The sequence below is a fragment of the Stigmatopora argus genome, chromosome 16 (genome assembly GCF_051989625.1).
Source record: "Stigmatopora argus isolate UIUO_Sarg chromosome 16, RoL_Sarg_1.0, whole genome shotgun sequence".
In the NCBI taxonomy this organism is placed as follows: domain Eukaryota; kingdom Metazoa; phylum Chordata; class Actinopteri; order Syngnathiformes; family Syngnathidae; genus Stigmatopora; species Stigmatopora argus.
In genome coordinates this window covers 1,729,371-1,750,684 of record NC_135402.1, presented here as the reverse complement: position 1 = coordinate 1,750,684, position 21,314 = coordinate 1,729,371, and the positions used below count along the sequence as shown (strand labels likewise).

The window sequence follows — 21,314 nt, the reverse complement described above, 5'->3', positions numbered from 1 at the left end:
TGCAAAGTGTCTCATGAAGAATCACGTCAAGTGAAGTGAGAAAAGAAGGATTGGTATGCAGTCATTATGTCATTTATAGCTGGAACTGCTCTAATTTAGGTGTGCTTTTTCTCATAGGTAAATTGATCCAGTAAAAAATTCACATCCTTTTGAACAAATCCATGCTTACAATGATGTGGAATCCGTTGATGGATGACATATATTGTTCTTTCAAAATAACTTTCAACAGTTTACAAAGTAAAGCAAGGATGACAACAATTTAGATTCAACCTGACCTCAACCCAATAGAACACTGGTGCAGTAACTTGTATGAAAAACCTTTTCCAAGCTGCTATTGCTGAAAAAAAAATGATATCAAATGCTATACCTTGAAAATAATTTCTCTATTCAATGTTTAATGAAGAATTGATGGAATTTAACAAACATGTTTACCCTTGACCAATCAGATTAATCGTTTAGTCAGGCCACAGTCAATTGATGGTGAGTGTACTATTCAAAACACAATATAAAATATGTACATCAAAGAACCACATTTATTGAAAAAAGGAAAAAAAAGTTATGTAGTGAATCCCCACCTCCTTCCCATCAACCAATGAGGAGCCGACATGAAGAAACCTCCTGCAGAAGGAGGTTCCCTCCGGTCTACACCAGCCTTGAACAGACTGAGAATGGCACACTGGTGATCTTTTCAAAGCATTTGCGCCGGTGAATCCTTAACGGCAGGACCTTTGTACGGACGGAAACCTTGTCTAATCCCGGCCTCAGACTCGGATAATCTAATCTAATCTGGACTATTGTATATCATGTCTGCACAGTGGAGAACATGAAACAAAAGGTCGGGTTGTATGGCCTGGGAATCAGTCTATCCCAAATTTTTATTTTATTTTTTTTACTTAGTTTAGGGAGGAATCTCAGTTATTTTATTCCAGATTAAACTAGATCACGCAAACCAGATGCTTGGGGGACTTTTTAAGGTTTCCATATTATCATTAAAACATTGCAGTGCAACAAACTATTTTGGACATAAGTTTAGTAAATGATTACTGATGAGCATAACACATTAATGATTATGCAACAAAAGGAATTCACTGGTTGTAAATAACCAATCTGTGCCCCAACTGACATTTATGACAGCACGTTTAAAGACAAACTGGATTTAAATTTAGTTTTATAGACCAGGTGCGCAAATATGATGACAAATGACAATTTTTTTATGACTTCTCAATAAAGGAATCATTAATAAACCCTTTAAGAAGTGTAACATGAGTGTTGGGATGCAAAACGGTATTTTTTCCTCCCCTTTCGAACAAGACTACTTGTCTTTTTATTTCAATTCTTTGTAAGAAATTCCATATTTGGCCCTCAAATGAATCACTTTGTTCAATACGAATTTCAACATTAACACAATAGGAGAGGATCAAATGCAAAAATGACATTGAAGTGCATTAAAAACTATTTTGCATATTAAAAATGACATTCCCATGTTTGTTATTCAGCTGCACGAGAGCCGCATGCTTAGTTTGTTAACAAACCGAGAAGCTGGCACATAATGCGGACATAAATAAAAAAGTAGCCCAGTGCCACATTCTTTGCAGGGAGCCAGAAATATAAATGCTATTGCTAATTGTGTTTTAATAGCACAATTATTCACTCAGTAAAAAACGATTCGTCCTGTTGCACTCTCCTGCATACTTGATGTCTTAATATGAAAACAATTGATCGTTGCTTCCAAAAAAAGAAATTACCGTATTTTCTTGCATATAAGTCGCATCCACGTATAAGCCGCACCTTTAAAATAGCCTTAAAATCGTTGAATTTTACAATTTCTCTCGTATAAGACGCCCCCCGATTCTCAATGTTTTATGCAAGATAAAAAAAAAATCTTGAATTTCATTCATTGATGTCAAAATAATTTTAGGTTAGCGTTTTATCTGTTTATCTTTTCTCTAATTTGAAGTAAATGACCATATCGGCCGCATTGTCTTGCGTTATGGCCTTTTGTTTTTGTCATATCAAGTCTAATTTGTGCGCATATGAACCGTACCCTTGATTGTCATTATTTTTTTAGCGACAAATACGGCGTATGAACGAGAAAATACGGTAAGTGTGCGCATTAAATTAATGTTCACAAACCATTATCATGATTTGTCCTTTGGTCTTTTCCTGTACCGAGTATGAACTAAACATGACCATCATTTATATCTGAAAACCTCTAGAAATGATACATTATCAAATGTAGATTTCTTATCATCATTCCCTTGACAACTACAATAATAACAATAAAAAAAGATTTTGACCCTGTCCTGAAATTTTCATTAAAAATCTTATGAATTTGGAAATGTCTCTTTTTGATGACATCATCATTTCCAATGGTAAGTGTACATATGTGTTTATACTTGAAAAATATGAGGTACGTTTGGTCATGTACGTTGAATTCGATAGTTTACTACAAGCACACATTCAGAAATGTGTTTTTTTTTTGTGCAAGTCATATCAGTACCAGTCCCTGACGGAGAAAAATAAAAAGGCAGCCCAACACCACCAAACGCCGCCATTCTCCTCAACCATGTCATCGCGAGCGTGTTTTTCTGTAAAGTCACGCTTTAAAGCACACGGGGGGGTCGTCATGAAAAATGAAAACGTCGTCCCCGTAATATTCACCTCTCGATCGTCTCTGGCCGCTTTAGAGTTCGTCCTTGTAGGACGCCGACAGCATCTGGGGCGGCGGTGCCACGCCCCCCTTGAGGGTCTTGTGGGAGCCCCTCCAATCGGTCCGCACCGCGTCGTCGTCCCACAGCGTGGACGTCTCGGTGTCGCTCACCCACTGGGGGTCGCCGGCGTAGTGGCAAGGCTGCACCAGGAGAGGGCGGGTACTGAAGGTTTGTAAATTCCGGTTGAGGAAGTGGGACTTGTAGTCCTCGCTGTGAACACAAAAGGCGTCAAATCGTTCAAATATTTTCATTTTTTATCTCGAAATAGAGACATTTGAGAGATAAATAGGAATGTGTGGAGTCCATTTAAGTATTTCATTCCACACACTCATTGTGTTTTATGGAATTCTTCTGCAATTTGGTTGAATTTGCAACAGGCAACATTTCTTGTAAACATATTGTGCTGTTAAGTAAAAAATAAATAAAAAAGTAGGCTCACACTAACAAAATCTGCAAACATTTTGCTATAGCAATGAGTCGGCGAGGAAAAGAAAGCATCATTTAAACAGGAATCAGTTTCAAATTCATTCACTAAACCACAGGTGTCAAAGTGGCAGCCCAGGGGCCAAATCTGGCCCACCGCATCATTTTGTGTGGCCCGGGAAAATAAATCATGTGCCAACTTTCTGTTTTAGGATCAAATTAAAATGAAAAGTATAGATGTATATTAAATGTCCTTATTTTACCCCTTTTAAATCAATAATTGTCATTTTTTATACATTTTTTCTGTGTTTGTAGTTCAAAAATCATTTTGTAAAATCTAAAAACATAAAAAAAAGCTTAAAAAATGTTTTAGATCTATAAAAAACTGAATATTCAGGGCTTTTAATCCAGTTCTTTTCATCCATTTATAAAAAAATCTAAATATTATATCTAAAATGGTCTGGCCCACGTGAAATCAAGTTGACGTTAAAGCGGCCCGCGAACCAACCCGAGTCTGACACCCCTGCACTAAACCAATTCATGATGAACTTTACTCATATGAACGCTTTATGACAAATAGAAAATATTGTGTAAAGCGCAGGGTTCGGAAATCGCAAAAAGTTATTCCCAGAAATGCAACGATTGGCCTCTGTTTTTCTGCCATACCGTATAAAAATAATTGACTTTGTGGTCTGGCCACGCGGAAAGGTTCAAAAAAGGAAAGCTTTGCAGTTTACTTTGGACTCAAAAGGAGAAAAAAAAGTATCAACGGCTTGCAAAGAAATTAGCGTACGTACTTGGGATGTTTGTCGTACATAATAGGGAGAAACTCATCGACGGGGAGCATCTTGGAAAGTGGCTCGGCATTGAGTAGCTTGTGAGCACCTTGCTGGGAAATGGCGTAGGAGAGCGTCCAGTAGGAGTAGTCGGCAAACACCAAGTTCTGGACGTCCTCCACCGCTTCCTCTTTATTAGGGTTCACCTGCTTCCTGCCAAAGTATCTGCACCAAAAAAACAACTTAATCTCCTCTTCATATTTCCCTTTGGAAGAGATAATAAAATATCTCACATGAGGTCCCAGTCCAGCTCCACCTGCTCGATTTCCTCCATCAGCGTCAGGACTCGTCGCTTGAAGTTGGCCTGGAAACGAACGTCGTCCTCCAGCACCAAGGCCTTGTCCAGCTGCATGTCCACCATCTGGACAAAAAAAACAACTCCAGCTAAGCACTCTCTCCTTTCCACGTTCGTCACGCTCGCTTCGTCGTACCTCCTTCCAGATGTAGTAGTGGCTGAGGAAGCAGCCCACTTCGCCTTTGGTCAGGGTGCGTCCAGAAAACGGGTCATAATACCCGGGAAGCAAGTCCACGCCCAGAATTTTGATGTCGCTGCTGTTCAGTGCACTGCCAAGACACGCACTTAATATCGTAGCGGCACGTATTTCCACAAATACCGACTATAAGGCGCACATAAAAGTCTTACATTTTCTCCAAAATAGACAGGGCGCCTTATAATCCAGTGCGCTTTATATATGGACCAATACTAAAATTGTTATCATGATAAAATAAAATAAATCAGTCGATAGGGTACACCATCCCCGACTCTACTATTTTCCCCGTAGAAAAAGTACTGCGCAGTGACTGCTGGGATATGTAGTTCTTTTGTCTATACACCCAATGGATTGTGGCCTGTATACATCGTAATCAACACAGCTTTACGAAGCATGGAAGGAAGCGTTGGAATGGTACTTGGACGTTTCGTCGAAAGACGTTTGGTCCCCAGATGTTTGGTCGACCGGACGTTTGGTCTAACGGACGTTTTGTAGAACGGACGTTTGGTAGAACGGACGTTTGGTCGCCGGGTTGTTACTGTTGAAACCAGCTCTCAAAAGTATAATCATGAGAGAGAGAGTGAGTTAAATATCTAAATATCTAATATCAAAATATCAACAGTAAACTCTGTCATAATTTGACAGTGAGCGAACCCGGCGACCAAACGTCCGTTCTACCAAACGTCCGCTCGACCAAACGTCCGCTCGACCAAACGTCCGCTCGACCAAACGTCCGCTCGACCAAACGTCCGCTCGACCAAACGTCCGCTCGACCAAACGTCCGCTCGACCAAACGTCCGCTCGACCAAACGTCCGCTCGACCAAACGTCCGCTCGACCAAACGTCCGCTCGACCAAACGTCCGCTCGACCAAACGTCCGCTCGACCAAACGTCCGCTCGACCAAACGTCCGCTCGACCAAACGTCCGCTCGACCAAACGTCCGGGGACCAAACATCCGGGGACCAAACCAGGTGATAATGAGATAACAAAAGGCGATCCTTGTTGATTTCTTAACCACGACACTATTCCTCAGAGAGATGAAGGGGAAAATCGAGCATACTTACTTTCCGTCAACGGCGTCGACCACCTTGACGTCGATCTCCAGCTCGTTTAAGGAGAACAACATCCTGTCTCGGCGGTCAGGGCGTCGGCGCAGATTAATCAGATAGATCTGGGGAAAAGCCAAAGTTGCTAGTACGTAAGATAGCCTAGTAGCAATTTTATATAGTTATTGACTTTTATTTATGGACATTAATGTGTTTTTGGAACTTTTTAATGTTGGTATGTCTAGGAATAATAAAGGTGGAGGCAAATATCAACTGAAAAAACAAAAAGAAAACATTCATAATCGTCAAAAAATACTTGGGGGAATTGTGATTGTGTCAATGTAATTGTGTCATTCAATTTCATAAATGTAAATAAGATAGATAATATGAAATAAAAACATGCAATAATATTTAAAAAAACGTATTCATGCCATGTTAAATCAATGTAAGACTAATTTATTATATACACTAGATAGTTTACACAATAAATGTCCAATAAAGTGTGATGACTTCCAGTTGTTCATTTAGAAAAATATATATGAATATTTTACTCTTAATAGTCTGAAATAAACTGCTCTAAATTTCACATTTTGCCTCAAAAAAGCCTGAAGGTATGAGGATTGTTAGAGTTTTGGGGTAAAAATATTATACATATTTCACGACACGCCTACAGTCAGTTTAACTAATTCCCACGAAAATGTGCATAAACACAATAAAGTGATTGATTCTTGAAAAATGAATACACTAATTAACGAAAAAGTGAGCCCCCAAAGTTCCTCAAGTCCTCCGCAATGTTATGATAACTGATAATTCTTATGGCAATGTACTTACATTACCTCATCAAAGCCCATGAGATCTCTCTGCTTGGGGAACATGTGGACGTATTGAGAAGCTTTCATGGGAGGACCATCAACTGCAAAAGACACATTTTCTTATTGTGCTGTGCGTTAGAAAGGAGATTTTGGATTTTTGGATTCTTACTCATGGACTCCAAGTGGACGTGCACAAAGTTGAGACGATCATCCTCCAGCGTGTGTTGAGGTTTAGCTGGGATATTCAAGTAGCCGTAGCGCTCCTGGTTGCATAAGTACATCTGGATGGCTGCAATAAGGAGACAAAAAATAACAATAAAATGAGTATTTAAATAGTGAAAAGGTATGACAACATTAGCAATCTATGATGACGTTTTGGTCTGCTACCAGTGACCGAGATGATCCGGATTAGAGCCGAAATGGGTAAAACGAGATCAGTTTTACAAAAAAAACGTACTTAAAAAAAATCCTGTAGGAAAGTTTTTACAGTAATCCCTCGATTTTCACGTCTTCACTTATCGCAAATTCACTACCTTGCGATTTTTGCCCGCTATTAATTATTTTTTTTCAAAAATGTTTTTTAAGTACATACAAATGTGAAAATCCATGCTGAAACTCATAAGCCACTTTTGCTACTTGGACTCAGCACTGAAGGGGAAAAAATGTATAATAGAGGTGACCCTACTTCGCCATTTTTCAATTATCGTGGCCATGTTTGGTCTACATCAGGGGTATCAGACTCGGGTTGGTTCGCTGGCCGCTTTAACTTCAACTTGATTTCACGTGGGCCGGACCATTTTAGATATAATATTTAGATTTTTTTATATAAATGGATTAAAAGAACTGGATTAAAAGCCCTGAATATTCAGTTTTTTATAGATCTAAAACAATGTTTATTTTAGCTTTTTAAAATATATTTTTAGATTTTACTAAATGATTTTTGAACAAAAAACACAGAAAAAATGGGTTAAAAAATGACAATTATTGATTTAAAAGGGGGAAAATCAGGAAATTTAATCTACATCTATACTCTTTATTTCAATTTGATCCTAAAACAGAAAGTCCGCACTCATGATTTACTTTCCCGGGCCACACAAAATGATGCGGCGGGCCAGATTTGGCCCCCGGGCCGACAGTTTGACACATGTGGTCTACATTAACCGCGATATTCGAGGGACTAATGTGTCCCTCAATTTGAAATGTTCAAAAAAAACGGGGAAAAAGTACAAGTTGACAGGTATGGGATTGCTTTACGAAACCTGTGGATCGGCAGGAGAAGGCAAAGACGATGATGTCGTCGTAGGGCCAGGAATATTCCTTGTGAGGAGGGTAAAAAGCCAGCTTCTTCATGCCCTCCTTCCTTAAATCCAGGAGCATGGTGGAATGCACCATTGGAACAGGGAAGCAGCCCAAGCGCTGGCGGTGGCGGGTGGGGAAATACTCTGCGGTCCTTCGATAATAACCCTTAATGGACGACTTGAGAATTCAAAACAAAAAAGAAAAACAGATTCTTCTGGGCAACGGATGCGTGCCTCACCTGCGGTGTTATTCCACACCAGTAGTTGGAGTACGCACCCGGAGAATCCAGCATGGGCGCGATGACTGACTTGTTCTCAGCGATCAGGAGATTGAGGACGTTGGGGTTGGTGAGGATGTTGTCCGTGTCCGCGTACTGCAGCGGGAAATAACGACAATTTAACAAAAAAAATGGCTGAGTGTTAAGACCTACCGTATCCATGCATGTACATCTATGTGTATGTATGTATATATGTGCTTATATACATGTATGTGTATGTGTATGTGTATATGTATATGTATATGTATATGTATATGTATATGTATATATGTATATATGTATATATGTATATATGTATATGTATGTGTATGTGTATGTGTATATGTATATATATATATATATATATATATATATATATATATATATATGTATATATATGTATGTGTATGTGTATATGTATGTGTATGTGTATATGTATATATATATATATATATTTCAGCAACATGCTTATTTATTTATATATTTATTCATGTATCTATTTATTAACTTACTTATTACCTATCTATTTATGTCTAAAATGTCTTTTCCTGTGTCTGTATTCTCACCTTCTTGCTACTGTGACAACGAAATTTGCCAAAAACGGGATGAATAAAGTTATCCAATCCAATATAAGTATAAACCGGGGGTGTCAAAGTCAAAATTAAATCGCATGCGAGCTAGAATCAGTTTATTTTTGGCCATAAAAAGGTAACTTAATGGCCGCTATTGACGGCGCAAGACGTCAATGGCGCCGAATGATGAGCATCCAAATCCATTTGAACTAAATTGGACCTCTATTGTTGTCAATGGCAGGCAGTGAGTTCATTTGGTGTCAATTCCTCGTTATTTCAGGGCACTTTCGGGTCCTTTATGTACATTTGCATCATTTCCTATTGATTTGGGGAGGATTGCTGTGTGTTGGTTTCATTCTGTGCAATTTTGGTCATTTCCGGATAACTTCGTGTTGGTTTTTGGGGTATTTTAAGGTTCCTTGTTAACTCATTGGCTGCCATTGACGGCGCGGTTTTCACTCCAGGGGGCGAAAGAACGAATATGACTGCGACTAAGAACGACAGAACTCACAAAATGCCCGTGAAATCAAATAAAAGCATTAATGTCAACTTCCCGTTCCGTACCAAGATGTAGTCGGCCCAGCGTTTTCTGGCAAAGTTGAGCGCCGCTTGCTTCAGCTTCATCACGTACTCGTATCTGGTGTTGGGCCAATGTTTGGGGCCCATCTCTCCCACGTAGGACCTGAAAGGAGCCATTTTTGACCACTCACGTTCTCAGTGGGAGAAAAAATCAGACAGGTACAGATGGCAATAACATATTTCCATTTGAATTTGAGCGTGATTTGACGTGCGGTGGAAATGTCGTCTTACACGGGTTGCTCCATTGGTCGCCATTCCACGTAATGGTAGAATTTCTGCATGACGGTCAGCCACTCTTTCAGGATGGCCGTGGTGTTATCTGCATTGTGATCGGTGGCTGCCCTGAGCGGTCACAAATAAAAGCAATCAATATGAAAAAAACCAACAACAAAAAACAAAAAAAAAACGAAAGCACATACCAAAAAAAATTGAGTCAAGATGTAAAAGAGAAACACGCACAATTGGCTAACCAAATTCGTACTGGCTTTTGATCAGTGTAAATATTTCAAATTTACTTTCCCTAATATCAAATAGTATGTCAATGCAAAAAGTGTGCCTAGGGAAAATGGAGAAAAATGATCCTATGGCTATAATCTGTTGTGGTGTGTTTACATGCAAGGATTTTTAATTATTGTAACCAAATAAATAAATAAATGACCTCGGCCCACATCCATTTCAGTTCTTAAACTCTGAATTGTGATTTAACTAGAGCAAGGGTGTCAAACTCAGGTTGTTTCGCGGCCCACATTAACGTCAACTTGATTTCATGCGGCCCGGACCATTTTAGATATAATATTTTGATTTTGTTATTTTTTATAAATGGATTAAAAGCCCTGAATATTCAGTTTTTATAGATCTAAAACAATGGTTATTTTAGCTTTTTTTATACATATTTTTAGATTTTACAAAATGATTTTTGAACTAAAAACACAGAAAAAATGGATTAAAAAATGACAATTATTGATTTAAAAGGGGGGAAATCAGCAAATTTAATATACATCTATACTCTTCATTTTAATTTGATCCTAAAACAGAAAGTCGGCACTCATGATTTACTTTCCCGGGCCACACAAAATGATGCGGCGGGCCAGATTTGGCCCCCGGGCCGCCACTTTGACACCCGTGAACTAGAGCCACCTAAACCACAAGATGATGTATACGTATACACTTCCAAAATGGTCACTCAACAATGACAGAGAGGAACATTTTAAAGTTTTTGGAGCATAACAGGAAGCTGCAGCTGCCAGAACTTCACAGGGAGATGTTTCCAATTAAAAAAAAATCAAATCAGTGAGGCATACATATTTCTTTGTCCTCTCAAAGAAAAACTCATTCTAAAAAGCCTACTCAATTATTCCTAATACATTTGAAAACCCCCAAAACACAAGAATTTAGGGCCTCCAACTTGACAGAAGATAAAAGTGAACTTTTAGTGGCCATATGTTTTGCATCCACGGGGATTAGGCACACTAATTCATAGATTAAATGTGGATTAACTGGATTAAATGCGGAGAAGAAGGCCACCCACCAGACAGATATGCGATTTTTCGGGTAGTCGAGATTCTCCAGAGCTCCAAGATAGTAGGGCAGGGAATGAGCGGCGTTCCTGGCTATGATGGCGACCACCACCGTCGGGGGCTGCATTCTCGACTCCTCGGGATATCGCTCCTCGGAAAAGTAGCATCGGGCCGGGAACACCAACGCAACGAGGACCCAAATAAAGTAGCGGTGGAGCATAGCGACGTAAAAGTGCGCCTTGTCCTCCTTCCGTCTTCTTCTCCTGGGAGGAAGAAAAAAGGGAGAAAACAGGGAGGACGCGTCAGCAGTCCAAAAAAAGAGAGAGAGAGAGAAAAAAAGAGGGCATTCCCGAATTTCCAAGCCCCTTTTCCAGCGTACAAGCTGGAACATTTCCCCTCCGTTCTCGGTTTACAATTCCCAGACATGTAACAACTAATGCCAATAACAGCGTCCAAGTTTTTTGTTTTTGGATTGGGCTGGATCTAGCATTCTATTTGGTTGTTTTTCTGTGATCAGGCATGATAAATCGAGTGCAATTGTGACTACATTTTAAAGAAGGGCGAGATTTTGAGTTGGAAAGGAGAAATCGTGTCATGTTTGAAGCAAATTCCAGCATTAGGAAAAGGCGAGATTGAAAGTGACGTTTAACAGGAAACGACGGCTGCATTGGCGTGGTCTGGCCACGGTGAGGCGTGGTTTGCCTATTTTAGAAGTTGACATCTGACTGCAGTTCAATGACTGAGTGACTTATGCAATTATTTATTATCATTCTGATTTTATCTACGCATGCATATACACAAAATAATGCATATACACAAAATACTGATAATCGAATAACAAATTATTATTTAATAAGGTTGTTTGCATTATTTATTCAAGTTTACAGACCCTGGTAGAATTTTGGAAACAGTGGCAATACTTGACACTTTTTTTTCCCATATATATATACGTTATATATATACCCATATATATATACGTATATATAGACATACATATATACACACATATATATATACATATATACACACATATATACACATATATACACATACATATATATATATACACATATAGACACATATATACACATATAGACATATACACACATATATAGACACATATATACACATATAGACATATATACACACATATATAGACATACATACGTATATCTATATATATAGACATACATATATACATATATATATATATATATATACATATACATATACATATATATATATATATATATATATATATATATATATATATATATATATATATATATATATATATACATACATACATACATACATATATATATATATATATACATATATAAACACATATACACATATACAAAGACATATATACACACATATATAGACATACATATATACTATATACATATATAGACATATACACACACATATATATATATATACATATATGTAGTTTGGATTTGGTATTATATAAAAAAAATCATATGCCATTTTGATGTGATATATTTGAACGCCGTTGGCGGGCTTGAAGCATAAGCCAAGGCAGCTATGGCTAACAATAGCAACGGTGGGCATTGAAGGGGACATTTGCATGGACAGGTCAGAGGTCGAGGGTCAATACTGTGCTTTTCACGGCACCCCAAGTGTCGCCACGCTCACATGCACTAACCCGCGCACGTATGTCAGGGGGCCACTTTCCCAGCGTTGGATGGGAGCGGGCGAGCTGAGAGAGTTCAACCTCGGGCGCCACAACTTTTCACAGCGAGGTCAAGGGTGGCGTCGGCGTTGGTGCGTGCGGCTGTGTGAAAGCGAGCCGTGTGCAAAAAAAAAAAGTTGGAGAAAGGCTCCCAGGACAAAATGAATGAAATGTATCATTGTTGGGAGAATGAAAATGGCCAGCGCTTCACTTGACCTCACCTGACACGTTGCAAGGGAAAGTTCACTTATATTACACACGTTAATTTGAACACAATTTGCTTTGTTTAGATTTCGTCAAAAGGGGGAAAAGTTTTTGCTCTTTGGTTGAAGAAAGGTTGAAGAGAGCCAAAACGATTGAAACTTTGATAGTTTTGTTTTGAGTTCTTTGAAAAAACTTCGTGCTCGAAACCGAAGTTACATTTTGGAGATGTCATTGTTTTTTCTCACATGATGAATTTTAAAAAATGAACTTGTGCCATTTTATTTTCCTGAAAAATCTGATTTAAACTTGTTTTGGGGGGGGGTAAATCAACTTTGTATTATTGCGTGATGCTTTACTCCAGGGGTCGGGAACCTTTTTGACAGAGAGAGCCATAAAAAAATTATATTTTCTAATGTTATTTCTTGAGAGCCATTCTCAGAATTGAAAAGTAAAAATACATGAAGTGTTTTTTGTCATTTCACCACTTTTAAAGTATAAAAAGTCTCTGAATTCTTTTGACAACATTGTTATGCTGTTGCTAATAAATCAGTATCAATGAGATCATGCATGCAGAAGAGTAATAAAGAACAAAATTATGATTAAAATAGGGGTACAGGTAGTGTCAACGCCACTGTGACGCTCCTATCAGTGCGTTCGGGACTCAGTTCTCTCACCAGTGATTTTCACCTATGGAAAGAGCCACATATGGCTCCCGAGCCATAGGTTCCCTACCCCTGCTTTACTCTATTAAATACAGAATATATTTTGGGGGGAAAGGAAATTGATACAGGAGATGATAAGTCAATCAATCAAATCACTTTTGTTTATGTGTTGTACACAAAACACATACTTATATCGGTGACTATTTATCTTGACTACTTATTACATGTGCACTTTATGGTATAGTTTCAAAATCTCATTGTACTTGTATAATGACAATAAAGGCATTCAATTTCAATCCAACACCTCACAAAATAAGGATTTACTCATATGTTTTTCGATGTTTTTTGATGGAAAGAGCCATAAACAATTCATATTTTTAAATGTTAATCCTTGAGAGCCATGCTCCGAATTTAAAAGTCAACATACATGAAAATGTGTGCCTTTTTTTAGTCACTTCACCACTTTTAAAGTACAAAAAGTCTCTGAATTATTTTCACAACATTGTTAAGTTGTTGCTAATCAATGAGTATCAATGAGAAAATCCATGCAAAAAAAGTGTAATGAAAAAAAAATGATTATAAGGCGCTGGGGTAGTGTCAATGCCATAATACTAACGTAACGCTCCTATTCCTGCGCTTTCTCACCAGCAGTTTCCATAGTTTACCTCACAGGTTAGTGGAGAGCCATATGCACCCATCCAAAGAGCCATATGTGGCTCCCGAGCCATAGGTTCCCTACCCCTGCTATAGAAGCTCGTCCGCATAAGTTAAAATGTGTCTTTTGTGAGCGCGTGGAGATCAGGGCCTCCTCCGTCCGAGATCCCTGACATTCTCCAGAGCTTCCGGGACCTTTATTGCCACGGCGATAATCAATAGCGTTCCCACAGAGACGCCTTTTGGGCAGGGGCGGGTCAATAGCTGTCACTCAGGGTCCGAGACACACACGTACCCTCTTACTCAGCAGCTCCAGAGCGTTCACTGGCTCGGTGCGCCCCATCCCCGATGCGATGGCTTACCGCCCACCTCCCATCATGCATCTCACTAGTGTCATGTACCAGTTGACTTCATGGAGACTTGTGTGCAATTTGTTGGCGTATCCGCGTCGGTTATTTCCAAGACAAGCATAAAGCCTTTCAAAGTTACATGAATTGAATTGAATACTTTTATTGTCATTATACTTGTATAATGAGATTTAAATTCCTTTGCTCGCACGTTTTCACGTTATGGGTAGTCAAATTGGATTTATTCCAAAATATATTCAAAATGTGGAATAAAATAAATGAGAATTATAAAGGACTGAAAATGTTAGTAGAGAATTTAACTGCTTTTCACTATTTCCATGTTTTGTGGGCGTGGCTTCAAAAAATACATTATTTTATGCAATTGGTTTTCATGACTTCTGATTTTCTTTTTTTTCAATCATTTTGAGCTTTTTTACATAGCATAAAAACTCAACATTATTGAATATATATCTGAATTGCAGTCATTTATAAGAGCATACACCAAAGAAAATGTGTAATTGACATGGATATCATTTTAAAATAAATAATAATAGAGCTTGCATGGTAGTCAACTTGTGCTCATTTTTAAAAGGGTGTGTTTGTATAATCTGCTGGAATAGATTAAGATATAAAGTTGATGTATCGGGGCCTGCGTGCTTTACGTTTCTCGTTCTTTGGCGGATGACGCTGTCCATCCGCCTTGGTTACTAGGCAACGGTGCAGCCAATGTCAAAGAATTCTGGGGCATGTTTAGGCAGCAGAATGCGAATGGGGGGAAGGAAGGAAGGAAGGAAGGTGTGTTTGTGCGTGGGGGGACGGCAGTGGGGTGCGTCGGTTGGGTGGGTGGGTGGGTGGTTGGCGAATTGAAATGTAGAAGGAGGAAAGGGTGACCATACAGGAAAGAGATACTTTCTTCATCCATTACGGTGTGTGTCTGTGTGTGTAAATATGTACTATATATAGCTTTGGAATTAATTATAATCTCATAGCAATATTTACCCGGATACCAAAAATATATATATTGAAAGGATTTTAGTCATAATTGTATTGTTTTTTGGAAAATACATTGATTTGCTAAGATAAGAATAGTGTGAAACAATTGTCTGCCAAAAAATAGATGAATCTGAAATTAAAGTGCCATTTTAGCATTTTTATCAAACAGTCCAACATGGAAATGGTCCGAAGAAAAATGAAATAAAATGTTGTTTGAGCAGCCTAAATAGAATCAAATCAAAAGCCTTTATTGTCATCATACACAGCTGCGTATAACGGAATTGGTGCTTTTCAAAGTGTGGTTTCCCAGTAAAAAAAACATAAATTGGAGTATAAAAGTATAAAAAGTCACATCCCAGCTAGGTGAATTCTAAAATATTGCACAGAATTCTAAAATATTGCACAGATTCTAAAATCTTGCACAGATTCTAAAATATTGCACAGATGTAAATACAACTAATGATGTAAATGAAGCATATTTTTTCGTGTTTCAGTATAATCTGGGTAATATCACTCAAGTATCAATTTCATTTTCTACCCATGCACCTCCTAAAAATTCCTAATTGATGCTAGAACCAACGCATAACATGACATAACCCAGTACTTTCTCATAGAGTGGTAAAAAAAGCACGTTCCAGTTAACCACCATTCCAAGAGTTAATTAAACATCAACAAAGACAACCACAGTGTTAGCAGGAAACCTCATGCTTGCTCAGCAGCAAGAAAGAAATGAGATTTTACCCCCAAATTCCCATGCAGCATTTATTCTCTCTTTTCTTCTCTCTCTCTCTTTTTGTGACTCTGTCGCTCGTCCATCCCTCAACAGGATGGTTTGATGGCCCACCCTGCTGACCGACCCTCCCTCTCCCCCGCCAAGCCTTTTGGCCAGCGGGTTAAACATTGATTTGTGAATGGGGAGAGGCACTGTGGCCCCCGCGTGCAGTGCAGCAGTCCCCTACTGCTTGTGTGTGTAAACACACACACACTTCCACACACTTCCACTATACACCACCAAGAGCATGGCTTGCCAAAAGGCCTCCATTCAACAATACTGAGTCCACATTATTTCTTTCTCATGCTATTTGTCCATTCAGACTTGTTTCTGTTCATCTTGAGTCAAATGTAGCAGCAGTGGAATTAGGGAATGTGGCTAATTGATGCTATTAAAAGTGGTTCATAACAAGAAAATAGGAAAATTAGGAACTTCTAATAAAATGGAGGTGTTAGGAGGGAAACCTTTAAATGAGGAATGGAGAGGAAAAAAATAATATTGCAAAAAAGGGGTGTTATTTTATAGAATATAGGTGTGCTTGTGAGCCTTGTGAGGATAAGAAGTATGAAAAATGGATGATTAAGCCAAAAGAATTGTCATTTTAAAATAAAAATTGGAATTTTGCCTGTTTTTAAAAGAGCCTCGCTGTTACGGAGGAAAAGTTCATTATAAGAAATTATTTAAAAAATTACATATTTAAACAGTAAGACTAAACAGTGAAAAAAAAATGTGTCAAAGTGGCGGCCCGGGGGCCAAATCTGGCCCGCCGCATCATTTTGTGTGGCCCGGGAAAGTAAATCATGAGTGCCGTTTTTCTGTTTTAGGATCAAATTAAAATGAAGAGTATAGATGTATATTAAATTTCCTCATTTCCCCCCTTTAAAATAAATAATTGTCATTTTTTTAATCAATTTTTCTGTGTTTTTAGTTCAAAAATCATTTTGTAAAATCTAAAAATACATACAAAAAAAGCTAAAATAAACATTGTTTTATATCTATAAAAACTGAATATTCAGGGCTTTTAATCTAGTTCTTTTAATCCATTAAAAAAAATCTAAATATTATATCTAAAATGGTCCGGCCCACATGAAATCGAGTTGACGTTAACGCGGGCCTGACACCCCTGCAGTAGACTAACATTTTTGTTGATGAATATCAAAAATGTTATTTAAAAAAAATGATGCAATGAAAAAAAAACAATTTTAAACAGCATGTGAGCAGAATATATTCTATATACGTCAAATGATGACTTCAAATGAGGGTGGCTTTCCTATTGATCAATTGTATTTGATACTATATAAACCCGTACTTAATATACAAAGTATATTATATGATATAAACTATGGGAATAATGTTTTGGGGGCAGAATGGGTGTCAAGGTGAGGGTGAAAGTGGGAGCCTCGCGAGATGAAGTCAGCGCATGAAAAGTGAGGAAAGCGAGGACCAAGACTTTTCCTTTTCACCACTTGAGGAAGCCGCAAGAAAAGAGCAACGCTTGGATGAATGCGTTGCGGCTGAAGAGGGGCTCTGGCCCCGTGGATCGCCAGAGGTTAACTCACTTTCTTCCAGCAGATGAAAAGGGGAGGACCGAAAGGAGGGGGGGTGGATTGAGCTTTAAAGAGGAGGACCCCCTGTGCCCAGGGCAGGATCAGTCACCATGATTTATTAGAGACACAAGAGAGAAGAAGAAGAACTGCAAGGGGGGGAAACCAGGGGGAGTTTGGATGGAGGCCTCAAACAAACTCAGCATTAGAAAGTGCTGAGACACTAAACGGGCTAAACATTGATGGAAAATGAAGTAAAAATGGATGGTGACGTAAATTGGAAGTGACAAGACTGGAATGGGACAAAATTATTTTGGGATAAGAAACACGGGTTTGCTGATTGGAGGTTTTTTGGGGGGGGGGGCTCAATTCACATCAGCTGCAAAATGATGAAGATGAAGGCTCGGTTAATATAATAATTTTGCTATGATGCAATGGAATCACATCGTGTTCAAAGTGTGCCTAATGTTGTGTTAGCTATTGCCAACAACACATGTTTAGCAGTGGTAAGAACTTGAATCGATGCGGATCTTAGTATCGATTCTGCAGCCTTTGTATCGATGTGTGTATTGTCAACAGGCCCAACAGGGTATTTATTCCCGTATTGATTTTTTTTTTTAACATACGAAAACCTAATAGTATCACTTTTTTTTTTAAAGAATGGCCCTATAATTTGTTGTTGTTTGATTTCTTGTTCAAATTAAATGACTTTTTTTTTCCTCTAAAATAAATAAACTATATGAGGAGATGATTTTTTTGTCATTGTTTTTCATTAAAAAAAAGAAAGTGATACATTTATTCTGTTCTTATGACAAGTTCAAGAAATAACAATGTTACAGTTGCTTCAAAATTATCCTTCATTACAACAATGCATTTTATCACAACAGTATTTTTTTATTTAACTTTCCTGTGCCAAACATTTGAAGGATAATTTAATTATCGACAGTGAATAACGTTAGTTTTGCATCATTATCATCATATTGTGTATTTTTGTTCATCCAGTAAAAACATGTTTTGCTAGTGAATTCCATAGCTTTTGCATTCTTATACATTTTCCTCCAAGCTTTTAGAATGGATTGTAATGAAGCATTTGTACATTACAATATTCATTTTCCGCAAAATGTTCTAATCATAATCAAGTCCATCTTTTTGTTCCCATTTCCTGGCAATTTGTTCAAACTGCATAGTCTTATAATGGTTTATTTTGGGTAATATAGCCAAATACACTGTTTTTTGTGAACATTTTGACCTAATACACTTCTGTATTTCACTGTTAGACATCAAAGTGGTATTAACATGCCAACTATTTGATTTCTCTGGTACTATGTGTAAAAAGTTAGTTTTTGCTACCCAGGAAAGGTGATAAAATGTAAGTCACCTTCCCTATTTCCCCCAATAATAACCCAATTGTCCCCAATGTATGACAGCTGCACACGTGCCAATCATCCACGTCCACAAAGTTGCCCATTTGACAAGACGTCTTCTGTCACCGCCCATAATGCACTTGTTCTAACGGCAACAAGAAGCCCTGGCAAGCACATACAAATCTCCTCTCTTCTCCTCAGGGCGCTTGAAGGCAACACTTTATGTGGCAAGTGCCTGGTTGCGAGAGGCACGCTCACACGTCATGCAGAATAAACAGTGGCTGGATTGTAATCTCCATCTCTCTTTTTTTCGAGAAATGATGACAAAAAAAGAGGCAAAAACGGTGGTTGTGTCTTTAAGAGGAGCTTCTGGCTTCTCGTCGCAGCTGTCGGCGTGCGTGCGCGTGCGTGCGTGCGTTTGGTGTGTCACAGAGGACAGCCGAGATTCATGACTTAAGCAGTACAATGGACATTTATCACCCCGTGGTGTTATTCAAATTCAGTACCAAGCGAGGAGGCTCTCCGCGCTCCTCCCTGCGCCTTGCGTCGTTTTTCTTTTCTTTTTTTTTACCCCTTTTTTTTTCTCCCCCACTCTCTCTCTCTCTCTCCCCCTATCGCTCTCTCTCTCGTATTGTCGGAGCAAGAAAAGGCAGCGAGGCACACGGACACGCACCCAGTCACAGCTCGACACCCACGAGGGAAGGATGGCGTGGAAGGCAAGAAGGGGGGCAGTCAGGATGAAGCTAATGCATTTTTTTTTTGCATTTTTCCCCTTTTTTATCCCCTTTTGGTCGACATTCGAACGTGCGTACCAGGCTGTCCGAGGGGTACTTGAACGCAGCAGGGAAAAGAACCCAGGACGCGCAGAAAAAAAGATGGAGCTAAGAGTGCCATTTTCTTGTTTTAATGACGTTCTGAGGTTACAGTGCCGAAGATACCTGCAGCGTGTATTCTCCTTTAAACGGGGAAAGGATCTTTTTTTTCTTCTTCCTGTCTTTTTTTTTGCCTTCTTCCAATCGGAAAGCCTTTGTGCGCCTGCAAGTGAACCAATGACAGGTGCACAAATGGCGTCCTACTAATGGACTTAAGAAATCATTTGGAGGGGAATAATCTTAATGCTTACTCATGTTTGCCTTGCAAGGTTAATATATAGTTATCGTGAATTATGTTTTTCTCATGTATAATGTGATTCAAGAGGTGCTCTGGAAATTTTGACAGACTTTAGCTTGACTTAAAAACTAGTCATGTAAGTATGTTTTTGTTTAAGATAAGTGCCAATTTAAGTGTTTTAACTTGGGGGAATACATGTGAGTGGGGGGGGGGGGCTGGGAAATAACTGAATAGTGGCATAGTGCAAAACATTGCAAATTCTTATGGAAAAAAATCTGACTTCGATGGTTACATTTTAAGATATATTGATATATTCCATTGAAATGATATTTGAAGCATGTATTTTTTTTTCTTACCTTCCTGCGAGGACAAATCGAAGGTCTTTTAGCGGCTGATTGTCCAAACGCAATTCTTGCGTCCACTCCAATACGACCACCAAGAATTGTGTATGGACATCTGTTGCTGCAGACTCCCACTCGTCACGTCACCACACGTCACGTCACGCCGAGGCCTGGCTTTTTCTCGGGTGTCACTACAGGTAAGAAGGAGGTGGGGGGTTAAAAAATAGGAAGGAAATGCATTCTGGTTAGTTGGGATACGTGGGAGAGGCTTCAGGGTGGACGCAGGTCTCGTGATGCGTTCAGGGGCCACGTCGTGGGACGCCCACCCCGATTGGTATTTACACTTTGTCGAACATCTAATCAAGGCTGTTTGCTTTAAATGGCAAATATCGAGCGGGTCAACGTCGATGTATCGACTTTGCTTTGGCAAAGAGTAGAAAAGCAGGAAGTTGAGTGCTGACAGGCCGCGTAAGCGTGCAAAAATGACGCACATTCAGCACATGAACACCCCCATAAGCCTTCATGCAAGCCTGGAAATAAGAATTACTAAAAGAAAAAAAGACGTCTACGGTCAACAAATAGAATTCCCTGTTGCAAAAAAATATTCTATTTGGTAATATCTCTTTAAATGTTTGAATTATGTCATGCACAACAGGCCTGAAGCATGGCGAACTTTAAAAAAATGATTCAAACCAAACTAAAACAATTCATTATTTTATTCTTATCTTTTGCCGAATGCACTTTTTGGCATCTCAAATAATAGTAATCTGTAAAACAATAAAAATAAAAGAAAAGGTCGAAAGCCTAATGTATGTAAAATTTCGTTGTTAGGATATTTACAATACACACACACGGTTATTGTATATGGTGAGGTATTTCATAATTGAATGGCAATATGAATTTAGACAAATGTAAAACTTAATTCACATACATTCAAGTACATAAAATAATTTGCATTGTGTATAAACGGATGCAGTACTTTACAAACACACACACCACACACACACAAATTATATATGGACCTGTAGATTGATTTCTCCCACCTTAATTAAATATAAAGGTAAAATAAAATATAACATTA

The 21,314-nt window shown here is 38.6% G+C and overlaps 1 protein-coding gene across 2 annotated transcripts; it reads right to left on the bottom strand.

Annotated features, from left to right (window-relative positions):
• Positions 1–1,465: 1,465 nt before the first annotated feature.
• Positions 1,466–20,437, bottom strand: cercam (cerebral endothelial cell adhesion molecule). 2 transcript variants are annotated; one of them, XM_077622508.1, is made up of 13 exons: positions 20,249–20,437; positions 10,555–10,806; positions 9,258–9,368; positions 9,012–9,129; positions 7,858–7,992; positions 7,580–7,784; positions 6,490–6,609; positions 6,345–6,421; positions 5,527–5,633; positions 4,402–4,534; positions 4,204–4,331; positions 3,932–4,135; positions 1,466–2,921 (listed from the first exon to the last, which is right to left on the bottom strand). In XM_077622508.1, the coding sequence occupies exons 2-13, from the start codon at positions 10,761–10,763 to the stop codon at positions 2,684–2,686; spliced, it is 1,785 nt and encodes a 594-aa protein (XP_077478634.1). In that variant the 5' UTR covers positions 10,764–10,806; positions 20,249–20,437; the 3' UTR covers positions 1,466–2,683. The 2 variants fall into 2 exon arrangements, with proteins under 2 accessions (XP_077478634.1, XP_077478633.1); XM_077622507.1 differs by lacking the exon at positions 20,249–20,437 and having other exon boundaries at positions 10,555–11,180.
• Positions 20,438–21,314: the final 877 nt, after the last annotated feature.

What these genes read in the sequence shown, in the direction of transcription:
- cercam (XM_077622507.1), bottom strand. Translation starts at nt 10,934, where the DNA reads ATGTTCCAGCTTGTACGCTGGAAAAGGGGCTTGGAAATTCGGGAATGC. An exon ending in ATCTCATGGGCTTTGATGAG is followed by an intron (nt 5,634 to 6,344) that starts GTAATGTAAGTA and finishes GCTTTTCCCCAG; the next exon opens with ATCTATCTGATTAATCTGCG. An exon ending in GAGCTGGACTGGGACCTCAT is followed by an intron (nt 4,136 to 4,203) that starts GTGAGATATTTT and finishes TTTTTGGTGCAG; the next exon opens with ATACTTTGGCAGGAAGCAGG.